Source organism: Hypanus sabinus, chromosome 30, assembly GCF_030144855.1.
Source record: "Hypanus sabinus isolate sHypSab1 chromosome 30, sHypSab1.hap1, whole genome shotgun sequence".
In the NCBI taxonomy this organism is placed as follows: domain Eukaryota; kingdom Metazoa; phylum Chordata; class Chondrichthyes; order Myliobatiformes; family Dasyatidae; genus Hypanus; species Hypanus sabinus.
Window position 1 is genome coordinate 34,521,872 of NC_082735.1, and position 13,014 is coordinate 34,534,885.

General features: G+C 42.4%; 1 protein-coding gene across 2 annotated transcripts in view; it reads left to right on the forward strand.

Moving 5' to 3' along the window:
• Positions 1-7,895, forward strand: part of arid1ab (AT-rich interactive domain 1Ab) — a 121,152-nt gene extending 113,257 nt beyond the window's left edge. For both annotated transcript variants that reach the window (XM_059954678.1, XM_059954679.1), the window contains exons 18-20: positions 258-1,050; positions 2,179-2,309; positions 5,079-7,895. In XM_059954678.1, the coding sequence (XP_059810661.1) occupies positions 258-1,050; positions 2,179-2,309; positions 5,079-6,776 (2,622 nt within the window). In that variant the 3' untranslated portion in view covers positions 6,777-7,895. The remainder of the gene's footprint in view (positions 1-257; positions 1,051-2,178; positions 2,310-5,078) is intronic.
• Positions 7,896-13,014: the final 5,119 nt, after the last annotated feature.

The following is a 13,014-nucleotide window of genomic DNA, read 5'->3' on the forward strand; positions in this document are numbered from 1 at the left end:
TAAAATGTAGCAAAACTCTCAAATCAGCGTGAGCAGGCATATTTTTAGAGCACAGCTCTTCATTGGAGTTCACTTGTCCAATGTTTAAATGCCTAAAGGTTGTTTAAATTGTTGGGTGTATTTCCAGCAACATGAAGTGATCTCTGCATTGCTCAAATACCTTGTTGAGTTTGAACTATCAGGTTTTAGGCTGCAAGAATCATTTTACTTGTGGGAAGTCTTAAGAAGTCTGAGCATTCTTCTGTCATTTTTGCCAGAACTTCAAGCGACAGATGGATGGAACATATGGGCCTCCAGCCAAGAGACACGAAGGTGAATTATATGGAATGTCCTACTCGGCCCAGCAATCACAGCAAGATATGTATAACCAGTATAGCAATGCCTATCCAGGTACTGATCGCCGGCCAGTGCAGAATCAGTTTCCTTTTCAGTACGGTAGAGAGAGAATGCAAGGTCCCCCTGGCACAGCCACTTCACAGCCTGTGCCCCCTCAAATGATGGGAGGTCCGTTGCAGTCACCACCTGAGGGACCACAGGGGTCTGTGTGGCCAGGGCGAAATGACATGAGTTACAGCTATCCCAACCGGCAAGGTCCTGGTACTCCGCCACAAGCTCCAGCATACCATGGCATGAATCGTTCTGAGGAGATGATTGGAGCTGATCAGAGAATGAACCATGACGGGCAGTGGGCTTCCCATGTCAACCAGCGTCAGCAATCTTTCACCCCCTCTGCATCTCTTCCACCAATCACAAGACCATCACAGTCTACCTACCAAACTCCTCCATCGGTGCCAAATCATATTTCCCAAGTATCCAGTCCAGCTCCCATGCAGAGACCATTGGAAAACCGTACCTCACCCAGCAAATCGCCATTTATCCATTCAGGAATGAAGATGCAAAAGGTTGGACCACCCATGCCGGCATCCCATATTTCTGGACCCTCTGTGCAGCCGCCACTGATAAGACGAGACATCACCTTCCCTCCCGGTTCAGTTGAAGCATCTCAACCAGTTTTGAAATCACGCCGGAGACTCACCACTAAGGACATTGGTAAGTGATTGTGGGTGTTGTTCAGGTCAAGTAGACTAGGAGCTCTTTCCCAACTCCAGAATGGAACATGGTGTCCCTTTATAAATCGGTGATTGCACGTAATTTTGAATATAACCTGTCTTTTTCTTTGGAACATTGCTTAAATATGATACATGGAATAATGTCACAATCCAGTCTATGCTTATCGTTCAAGCTGGGTAAGCTTCACGAAGCTCCTGTGTGTTGGTGGTGCATCTCCACCGACTAGTTGCTCATGTACTATTGTACAATCAGCTTGCATTTGTGACACATCCTATTATTTGTGAATAGATAGATTTTTTCCCCTATAAATTTGTTTAAAGTTTTAATTTGAGGTGAATGGACCGTGATCTGACTTGGTATTTGCTCAAGAGTTTGAGTTACTGACCCTCCCTGTGCTCTTCCTCCACTGAGGAATTCTCTGTAGGTCTGCATATTTTCTGCTTAAAGTTATCTGGCTCAGTTCAGCTGTAGTATGTGGCCAGATGTGAAGTTAAACAATTCAAAAACTTGCAGTTTTTCCTTCACTATAACATGTTCACCATATCAAGAAAAATTACGGTTGTGGAACAGATATGGTGGGTCAAAAGACTGCCTCTAGTGCATACTACCATAGAGCAGGCAAAATAACAGTATTGGTAAACGTTAAGAAGTTTTAAGCAACCTAGTGGACTGGTTTGGTGGGTTATTTAAGAAATAATCAGATTGTTCTGAAATTGGATTTCAAGCTTGTTGAAGGTGGAGGAACATGGAGTTTGAGAGATGAGGTTCTGTAGATTGAGTTAAGATGGAGATGGAATGATGTGCCTTCTCCATATTACTTTCCCACTGAGGTGAGGGAAGAGCGCTGTCCAGTCTCTGAGTAAACCCTGTGGAAGAGAGGATCTAATCGTTTGGACGAATTTTGGATTGAACTCTGATATGTAAAGTGGTTACTACATATTGAGTTAAGCTTTCTAGCAGGATTGTACAGGTAGCTTGACCATCTCATTAGTTAAAGGAGAGGAGAAATGTTTCAAATAATGTATCATGCACAATTGGAACTACATTAATATAGTAGGCATTTCCTAGGATGTAGTTTCAGCATCATTCTTTATGTTCTATTCCCAGGCACCCCAGAAGCTTGGCGAGTGATGATGTCCCTTAAATCTGGCCTCCTGGCTGAAAGTACATGGGCCTTGGACACCATTAATATTTTATTGTACGATGATAGCAGTGTAGCCACCTTCACATTATCTCAGGTAAGTAAATACTCTTGAGACGAAAAGTAAATCCTGCAGGTGTGAAGCAGAATCGGGGCATTCAGGGTTAGAGTTTGAGATTGAAATCTGAAATACTAATTAATTTTGACAAGTGGCTCGAAGGCTCATTCCACTGCCACGGTGCCTCCCCAGGTAGAATAAACTTGGATGCAGTGACGACTCCACTGCCATGGTGCCTCCCCAGGTGGAATAAACTCGGATGCAGTGACGACTCCACTGCCATGGTGCCTCCCCAGGTGGAATAAACTCGGATGCAGTGACAACTCGAGCTCTTGGTTGACTTTGGGTGGATTCAAAGCCGACTCAGAATGTGATTTTAATAATGAAACGTTTCTAAGTTTCTTTGCCTTCCAATTGTTCTGACTGCAACACACTTTTCTTTGCTGCCATCCTGATATTTTTGGAGGCCCGTACATCTGAAGTATTACCAAAAAATGTGACACTTCAATCCAATGTGTTTAACATTAAAGCTGAACTTAAATTCACTGTGCTTCTTGATATGATGATTCCTGTGAATTAATTTTGAGACATCACATTTGAGCCACAACACCAGCATTTGCTGTGAGTTATCATGTGTTTATCCAGTAATTATATTCTTTAAAATCTTGTCCTGCTGATAAATGAATATGAGATACCAGTTGTAGAGTGCTAGGCCAGGCTTGGTAGGGTAGAGGTGGAAGTATGCTTGAAAAGCAGGACCAGAGAGTGGCTACTACACCACTCTGCCATTCACTGTCCTTTCCAGTGGAAATGTCAGACTTTGTTCCTCCACAGTTTCCTTTGCTTTTACTGTTGGATTTTAATACTCCAGTATTGTTCTTGGGACATTATTGCTCACATGTCAAATAATATTTTATGATCATGTTTGTGCGGAAGGATGAAGTCAAGTAGCACGTTATCCATTGCCTTTTTAAGTTAGACAAAGGTGATTCCTGTTACTAGTCAGGAAGTCTCCCAGCCTTGGACTGCTGTGATTCATCAACCTGTCCATTTCATTCTGGTCACGAGGTAACTGATGCAAGATGAGGTTTGGTGTTTAAAGGTTGGGGCTGAATCTAGTTCGAGCAGATCTGAATGAGCATCACTGAGAAGGGTGCAAGGTTTGCTTCTGGAATAGGAAAATTATTCCATTGCAAGGAGCTAATTGATGCCTGATTTTTAATGCGAAAATGAGCTTGTGTGATTTGAAGTTGGCTTTCTTTGGCAAGACCATACAGTAGATCAGTATACATGTTGTTTCTCTCCCTGGTGGCGGGCAAAAAGACCCATTGGTCTGATTATTAGTAGCACTAGGAACTGAATTTACAGAACCCAGTCATCCATTGTGTGTCTATTGATGTAATTGTGATGCTACATGGGGGTTAAATATTGTTAGGTGTAAGCTTGTAGGCCATTTGTCTTCTCCAGTTAGTCTTGAAATACAGAAAAACCATGCGAGTTGTTGAAAGAAAAGACATAAAGACATTTCTCTCTCCCCCACCCCACCACCACACACACGAGAAAGAAAGAGTCCCAAAGCCCCAACCCCTCCCTCGTACAAAAACCAACAGATTTCCCACCCAGAAAATGTCAGCTGGAACATAAACCCCAACCTCCCTCCCTCCCAAAACACTTAACATATCCCCCACAAGGGGGGGCATGAAGCAGCAACAAAAAATAATTGTGTCTGATTCTTCAAATGGTATCAGGATGGAAGAATGGCACTTTGTGAAGAGATCGGGGAAGCAGAAGTTGTTCTCAGATCAGAAAAGGTTCAAGGGAGATTTGATAGATGTCTCAAAACCATAAAGGACTTTGACAAGAGTACGTTAGAAATAGTTGTGCCCGTTGCTAATCAGAGTACATACATCAAAAGTAATTGGTAAAAGAATCATAAGAGAGTTGTGGAACTATTTATGCAGCTTGTTGTGATATAGAATGTATGGCCTTAAAAGATGTTGAAGCAAATTCAATACTAGCCTCTTAAAAGGGAATTGGATGTATACTTGAAAGTGCAAAATTTGAAGGTCTCTTGGGGGGTGGGGGGAGAGAAGCAAACAAATGGGACTAATTGGATAGCCCTTTCAAATAGCTCACAAGGACACCATAAGCTGAATGGTGTCCTGTGCTGTAAGACTCTGAATTGTCCCGGCAGGGTTTGCATGAATAATGACCTTGATTAAGCATTGCCTGTGAATCTGTATGCATGCCTTCAGAAAAGGAGGTGAAATTGAAAAGAATACAGTAAAACTTCCTAAAGTAGTTAATGAGTAAAAATGGTGATAATTAGTTTTATTCAGTATTAATTTATGCAGTAGAGCTCCATTGGTGTCACCACAGGATGATTGCAGTTTTAATCTCTTGAGGCTCAGCATGGAGTCCATGCTTCCAAGCTTTCTGTTGTTAGTACAAAGAGTTTGTATGAAGCAAAAGGTGACTTGACTGGAGTTTTACTTATTCACTTGGGAATGAGTATTCACTTCCTGGCGACCCTTGAAAATGAGATTTTGAGCTATAATTCTTGAGACATGCCGTATATAGACGGTTGAGTAAGCAATCGCAGAATTTAAACTACTGATACCAAAAGTGCAGTGGTACTGTGTATTTGTGAATTGAAAATTGAGTCAGCATGGGATCCCAAATCTGCTTGCCACCCTTACGTGGGACTCAAGTTAAAGGACACCAGGGTGAAGTTTTACTGAAGCCAGCTCTTCACTGCTTCAGTGTTGTTCTATGCTTGTTGCCTCACCTCTGTTTTTTATCTTGTAGTTACCTGGATTCTTGGAGCTTCTGGTGGAATATTTCCGGCGATGCTTGATTGAAATTTTTGGGATTCTGAAGGAGTACGAGATTGGAGATCCTGGCCAAAAGACACTCCTGGATCCAGAGCTGTTTGGGAAAATACAAGAACCATTGGGGCCTGAGGTGGAGGACGACAGGGAAGACATCAGTGAAGAGGAAATGGCAGCTAATTTAACTGAAGATGCAACAGCCGCTGAAAGTATGGAAGAGAATCCCAAGCACGTCAGCAAGTTTGACAGAGTTCCTGTGAAAATGGTTAGAAAAGCTGATGTGTTTGTGGTGGATAACTCTGATAAATTGGGCAGGGTACAGGAATTTGACAGTGGCTTGCTCCATTGGCAGATTGGAGGAGGTGACACTACAGAACACATCCAAACTCACTTTGAGAGTAAGACGCAATTACCCGTGCGGAAACGAACCCTGGCCCACAAGGGATCCACAAAAAGGTACACATCTGAAAATAAAAAGGGGGCAGAAGGAAACCTCGAGGCAACAGGAAACGGCGAGGAGTCTGAGAAAAGCATAACTGCCACCATGGATGATGTTCTGTCAGCGAGGCCTGGCTCCTTGAACAAGGAAGTGGCGAACGGGTCGGTGGAGGGGGACACAGATAACAACAAGTTTCCTTTTGCTATTCATCAGGCACAAAATCATAAAAATATCAAAATCCTTGAGGACGAGCCTTGCAGCCGGGATGAGGTGCCATTGTGTTTGATGGCCGACTGGCAGGACTCTTTAGCAAAGCGGTGTATTTGTATATCAAACATTATTCGCAGCTTGTCGTTTGTGCCTGGCAATGATGCAGAGATGTCAAAGCACCCCGGCTTACTGCTCATCTTGGGCAAGCTCATCTTGCAGCATCATGAGCACCCTGAACGGAAACAGGCGCCATTAACGTACGAGAAGGAGGATGAGGAAGATGAAGGTGTGAGCTGCGATAGTGATGAATGGTGGTGGGACTGTTTAGAAGTATTACGGGAAAACACTCTTGTCACAATGGCCAATATTTCAGGGCAGTTGGACCTGTCTCTGTATCCAGAGAGTATCTGCTTGCCACTTCTGGACGGATTGTTGCACTGGGCTGTGTGTCCTGCAGCAGAGGCCCAAGACCCTTTCCCAACACTAGGCCCCAATTCAATGCTCTCTCCCCAGAGACTCGTCCTGGAGAGCTTGTGTAAACTTAGTATCCAGGACAATAATGTGGACCTAATCCTGGCGACGCCTCCGTTTAGCCGCTTGGAGAAACTTTATGGGATACTGGTCCGGCTCATTGGGGAACGGAAAAGCCAGGTGTGCCGTGAAATGTGTGTGGTACTGTTGGCAAATCTGGCACAAGGAGACAGCCTGGCTGCCAGAGCAATTGCCGTTCGTAAGGGAAGCATCAGTAATCTACTGGGCTTTTTGGAGGATAGTCTGGCAGCTACTCAACTCCAGCAGAGTCAGCCCAGCCTGATGCACTTGCAAACTGCACCTATTGAGCCAACGAGTATGGACATGATGCGGCGGGCAGCCAAGGCCTTGCTAGCAATGGCAAAAGTAGAAGAAAACCACTCTGAGTTCACGTTGCATGAGGCACGACTGCTAGATATCTCTGTATCGCCTCTCCTGAACTCACTGGTTACAAATGTAATTTGTGATGTACTCTTCATGATCGGCCAGTCATGACAGCTGTGGGAACCTTACTGTGTGTGTGCGTGAGTGGAGATCTTTGAATCGACTGTTTCTGTCTTTATTTATGCAAAAACCACCTCTGTTCCCAAAACTTGCCCCACCCATTCTTAGTAATGGAAGGATATTGTAGTCATTTTGATCAAGTACCAGAGGGGGGAAAAACATATGAATGTTTGCTGCCTGTGTATAAGTCAGAATTTTTTTAACCAAAGTTGCTGTGTCACTTGCAGCGAGTTTGGGAGAATGCCTCGTACTTGGGCATCCCTCCCTGGAGGGCCCTGTTTCAACATTTTTATGGTAAATTTTGGAAGCTAAGTGACTTGGGAAATCTTGGTTCAGTGCTGTGCTCTTGGATTGTAATTCAACCACTGGAAAGTGGCCCATTAGAAGCTGTCGTATACATTATGCAGGAGACAGCCTAAACATTAGACCCTAAACATATGTAACCTTTGACCAGCTGTAAACAATATTTCACATTGAACAATGCTGGTTTGGCAGCGAACTGTAGTTTTAAAACATTTTTTAGTTTACAGTAAACGTGAAAAAAGGCTTTTCCCCTTCTCAAAGTATCGTGTGTATCTACAACTCCCCTTGATTGTATGAACTTTTCCTCTTTCTCTTCCTGACTGATTTTAAACTGCAGCCACAGCCCATGAGCTGTGATTGTATATAGAAGTTGTACAATGCACATACCCTCAAAGTTGGTTGTTTTTTTTTCCTTCTCTCGTAGAATGAGGTTTACAATTTTCATGACATGGTCAAGCAAAAAGTGATAGCTTTTATTTCCATCGGCCATATCCTGCGAGGGTAATGTACAAGTTTCTGTATGTATAAAGTTGTGCTCTAGTTCAAGGAGAGCAACAGATCACGTTTTTCCTTTATAATCAAGGTGTGGAAAAAGTTTAGGTTCAGTTGAAGCTCAAAAATAATGAAGAAACACAATTTGAGATTTTTCAGTGCTATGAAATCTGCATATTTGTATTTCAGACAATGTAGCTAAAACTTGATGTAAATTCCTCCTTTTTCCTTTGGCTTAATGAATATCATTTATTCAGTATGAAATCTTTATACTATATGTTCCACGTGTTAAGAATAAATGTACATTAAATCTTGGTAAGAGCTGTGGAGGTTTTCGTTTAATTCCACAGGTTGAAAAGGATGCATCTGTAGATGTCTTACAAATGCACGAGGGCTAAAGGCTGAAGATAAAGCCCTTTGGATTTCTGGACTGCATTGTCAACTGGGCCCTTCCTGCACCTTTGCATGCCAGCATCTCTGGCCTATAGAAAGAGCAGTAATTAGATGCCTACTCTTTTACATGCATACAGTTTCTTGTGGAATATATTCAGAACTCAAGTGGAAGAAGCTGTGATCCATAGATTGACCATTTGAACATGGGCTATGAACAGCTCAGTGAAAGTTTCAATAAGTACACTGGATTTTCAATCATTGTTGATTTTGGACTCCACAAATCATTCGGGAGATATTTTCCAACCGAGAGCTTAGAGAATATGATAAAATTAATTAGTAATCAATAAATAATAAATGGATCCGATGTCAAAGTAAACGCAGTGGATTCTGGTTAATTGGGACACATCGGGATCAGTAAATTTTGGCCCAATTAAGTGGCGGCCCCAATTAGCCAAAGTTTCGTGGAACTAGTTAAAAAGTATTTATGTATTCAGGGACAAAATACCATTAAATGAGTAACAAATCATGTATTTAAATGAAATGCAGAACAAATTTGACCACAAGAACATTAGCAATACTACTGCAGTATAATAAAACTGTATTTGTGCCTAACAGTTATCGACGGAGGGATTCATCGAATGTGCACTGCTGTGTTCTCTCGATTGACTAAGTGAACAAAATTAGTGTAGACATCTAGTGTAGATAATAGACTGCCTTCATTGCAATCTTGATTGAAGCAGTGTTGAAATGCAACAATAAATTTCCTGGTACAAAATTGATCAAAAATCACTGCTTTTTGATTCGGCATCCATGGGCCCAAATGGATAATGTAACACGAACACACACAACTTGTGCTAATTTAAAAACTGTTCACTCTAAGCAAGGTGTAGTGTCTAATGGCCACACAAGTGCACTTGACTGATCCTAGTTAGAAACTGCAGCAGCAGTCTCTTGTCCCGGTTAAGCAGCAAGGTGTCTCAGATAAATACAGGGAATTACAGCTATTTTGTCGATTAGTTTTTGTTCTTTAAAAGTTGTCCCAAATAAGCAGCTGTCCCAATTAACTGAAATCCACTGTAGTTAAGTACTGCGTATGAGCAGGGCTATGGCTCCTCTGGTATTTTGTGAGCATGGCATCTGGCTCATGTTCTTTCCACCATTGAACAAATTGTTGATGTACGTTACAAATGAAAAATTAATTTGAGTACCTACTATCTACCCTGAAAAAGAAATTGGAGGGTTAATTACCAAGTCACTGTAACTGTAGGACTCGGAAGTTCTTATACTTGGCAGAGCAAATTTGTTTTTATCGAACATCAAATATGCATCATCTTGAATTGTAAGTGTGTAACTGCACATCCGTGTCTACTCAAGAAGTTCCACTGACATCTTTTTTTACATAATATAAACTGCAATAATTTGTCAAATGCATCTTCTTTTGATTTAAATTTCTTCTCCCAACACTGTTAATGAAATACCATTTAATACAATGAAATGACTACTGTTTGCCGTTGTGCACTGGTCAGCAACTAATTTCTTGTAGAAATGTGTCCACACCGAATCCCATGATTGAGGAGTTCTTAAAAGTAAAGGATGGAGAGAGGCCATCTGACTGATTATCCGTCTCTCTATGGTTTCTTGAGGCCTGTTCTCTCCCACTTGGCAAAGATCAGTTAATAAAATACAGGCGCTTAGCAAACCTGCAGTTATCTTGGACTTCAAACTCGGAGTACTCATTTCCTAGAAAAGGAAACTCCGTCCCAGGGCCGAAGGAAGGAGCACCAGGTGAAACAAATGTTTGCAGTTGCTTGTGAATATGGTGTTAGGAGTGGAAGGTGAAGAAAATCAATTAGAGTAACGATTTTTAAAGCAAAATTTTGCAGAAGGAACTAGCATCTTTGAACAGTACAATGTAGACTCTGATTCTGTGGGTATAGTATAATCTCAGTGGAGCTTTTAGATTAGACTCTGTTCTCAAGAGTTTATGATGGTATTGAATTTGTTGGTTCAGTCTGACCGGGTGTTAAAGTCAGTCCGCGTGCAAGGTAACACCTGCTCTCACTAGGATGCAGCATATATTAAATCGCATTGAATACAGACTATGAGATGGGTAACTCAGCCTGAGCTTGAGTCTGCACTGCACACACGTCTCATTTCCCTCGTTTCAGTGCTTGCGCAAACTTTGCTCCTTTTTCTGAGAATAAATTTTGTCAGCTGTGTGCAGTGTGAAGTCCGACCTCATCAGAACAACGCTGAGCAGTTCTGACATGAGAGGATGTAACCGAGGACATTTCTATATTTCCCAGTTTGTATCCTCCGATGAGAACAGTGGGGAGGGGGTGTGAATTTTGGATTGCACCAATCAAAATGGCCCATATTATATTGTTATATTTGTTATATTACTGAACCTGATCTATGGATGTGGGTTGATGATCTGAATATGGGTTCAGATCCCTTCAGAGCAGTTGGGGGGGGGGGGTTGATTTAAAATATTTGATATTTTGAGCACAATGCATGATGGAGCAAGAGCTGAAAACCGGAATCTGCTGTTAGGATAAAATGGGTTGACTTACTTCCAATGATGAATTTCATCTTGAATATACAAATCTAAGGACTGAAAACCCAGGGTCCCTTGGAATCAGCGGAATAGATTGTGAAGACTTGAGCAAAGAAGCTAATTAATGTAACTCTATGCCCTTGCCCAATGCTTTTGATTATGTATGTTAAAAAAGTTAGGCAGTGGACTTCAGCCAGATACCACTCAGCTAATGCTGAAACGGCAGTTAATTGAAGACAAAAGAGACTTCTGCAGGTACTGAAATGTACAGAATGCATGCATGCACACACACCAGCAAATAGTTTTCTTAGTCCTCACCTTTAGCCTCTCCAGCCTTCACATCCAGCATACCATCCTTTGCCATTTCCTCCAACACTAATGTAATCCTACTGCCATTACATCTTCTCCTTCCCTGTCTTTTCTGCTTTACTCAGCAGCCATTGTCTTTGTGAATCCCTAGTCTGTGCTCATTCCTGTCCCTTGGCTCTTTTTCCTACAACCAAAGGAGGTATAATACCTCCTCTCGCCACCATCCAGGGACCTAAGTAACCCCTCCAGCTGAAGCAAAGATTGTCACCTGCTCTACTTACACCCCGGCCTGTGGCATTTGGTGCTGGTAATGTTGACCTCTGCATTGGTAAACACAAACCCAGAGTAGGTGATCATTTCATGGGCATCAGTGCTCCATCTACAAAAGACTGTCTGAGCTTCCAATTGTATATTTTTTTTCTCCTTCCCAATCCTACACTGACCTGTCTGACCTCAGCTTTCTCCGTTGCTATGGATAAGCCAAATGCAAATTGAAAGAACGAATGTATCTCATTTGGTATGAATATTGAGATTTTCCGATTTTAGGAAACACATAAATTCCTCATGACCACCTAGTTTTCTTCCTCTTTTCATCTTGATTGTATCCTTGCCTGGTTGGTGGTACCCATTCCTCTATAATGGCAATCTTCCTCCTGAACCCTGATGCAAAATCTCAACAGATACTGTTTGATGTAGTTTTATTTTGCTTTTTTTTGTGGTGTGTTTTATGATGTAGACGATCATGGTCTCATGACCACGATTGTTCTTGGCAATTTTTTTCTACAGAAGTAGTTTGCCATTGCCGCCTTCTGGGCAGTGTCTTTACAAGATGGGTGACCCCAGCCATTATCAGTACTCTTCAGAGATTGCCTGGCGTCAGTGGTCACATAACCAGGACTTGTGATCTGCACCGGCTGCTCATACGACCATCCACCACCTGCTCCCGTGGCTTCACATCACCCTGATCGGTTGGGGGGGGGGGGGTGCTATACTTGATTTTTCCAAGATCAGTTATCACTCCATCTAAATTTAAGTAACCCCCAAGCCACTTCCAATGTGGGGGAAGGATGAGGCAAGTTACAAGTGTCTGCTGCAATTCAGTTTTCAATGATTCAGCATTTATGCAAATATGTGTTATCACAGACGTGTTGATGAAACCAGTGAGTTTTGTCTGTCACCTTAAGCAATCAAGAAACCAATGCAACAGCATGTCGAATACTTTCCAGTGAAATGTACAGCTGAAGAGGTTTTTTTTCTCTGAACTGGTAACTCTAAAAGAAAGTCGAGAATTACGTTAAAAACACAATGCTGGCAGAACTCAGCAGGCCAGACAGCATCTATGGGAGGAGGTAGTGACGACGTTTCGGTCTGAAACCCTTCATCAGGAGGGTCACTACGTGGTCACTACCTCCTCCCATAGATGCTGTCTAGCCTGCTGAGTTCTGCCAGCATTTTGTGTTTTTATTTATTTCCAGCATCTGCAGATTCACTCGTGTGCTCGAGAATTACTTTCTTGATAGTGATTTAAACTGATGCTCATAGATGTTAACTGGTCTAATGTATTTATTTAGGCACTAAGTATTTAGAATTTTCTGGATAAGCTGTCGTCTATAAAGTGAAGGGCTTAATGCAGTTGCCCTGCACGTTCCTAAACAAATGGCAATCATCATTATGTGCCGTGTTGTATGATGTGGGCGATCATGGTTTTGACCATGATTGTTGGCAGATTTTTCCACAGAAGTGATTTGGCATTGCCACCTTTGCAGTGTCCAACCCTGACTCCAGCCATTATCAACACTCTCCAGAGATTGCATAACCAGGACTTACGTTATGCGGTGGCTGCTCATACGACCATACACCACTTTCTCCCGTGGCGTCAAGTGACCCTGGTCGGGGGTGGGGGTGGGCTAGGCCGATGCTACACCTCACCCAAGGGCAACCTGTAGACTGGCAGAGAGAAGCAGTGCCTTACTCGTCGAAAATGCCCTTTGCAAGTTTGAATATTGATTGAGGGGAATGAAGCAGCACTGGCCATTGGAGCTCTAGTTGCGACAAAATATAACCTTTTGTTCTACGTTTTTAAAATAATTTTCACAGGATACAGCAAGACTGGCATTTTTAGCCAGTCTTGGCAGTGTGCCAATAGCAGGCGTAAAGAACCCAAGTTAAATAGAA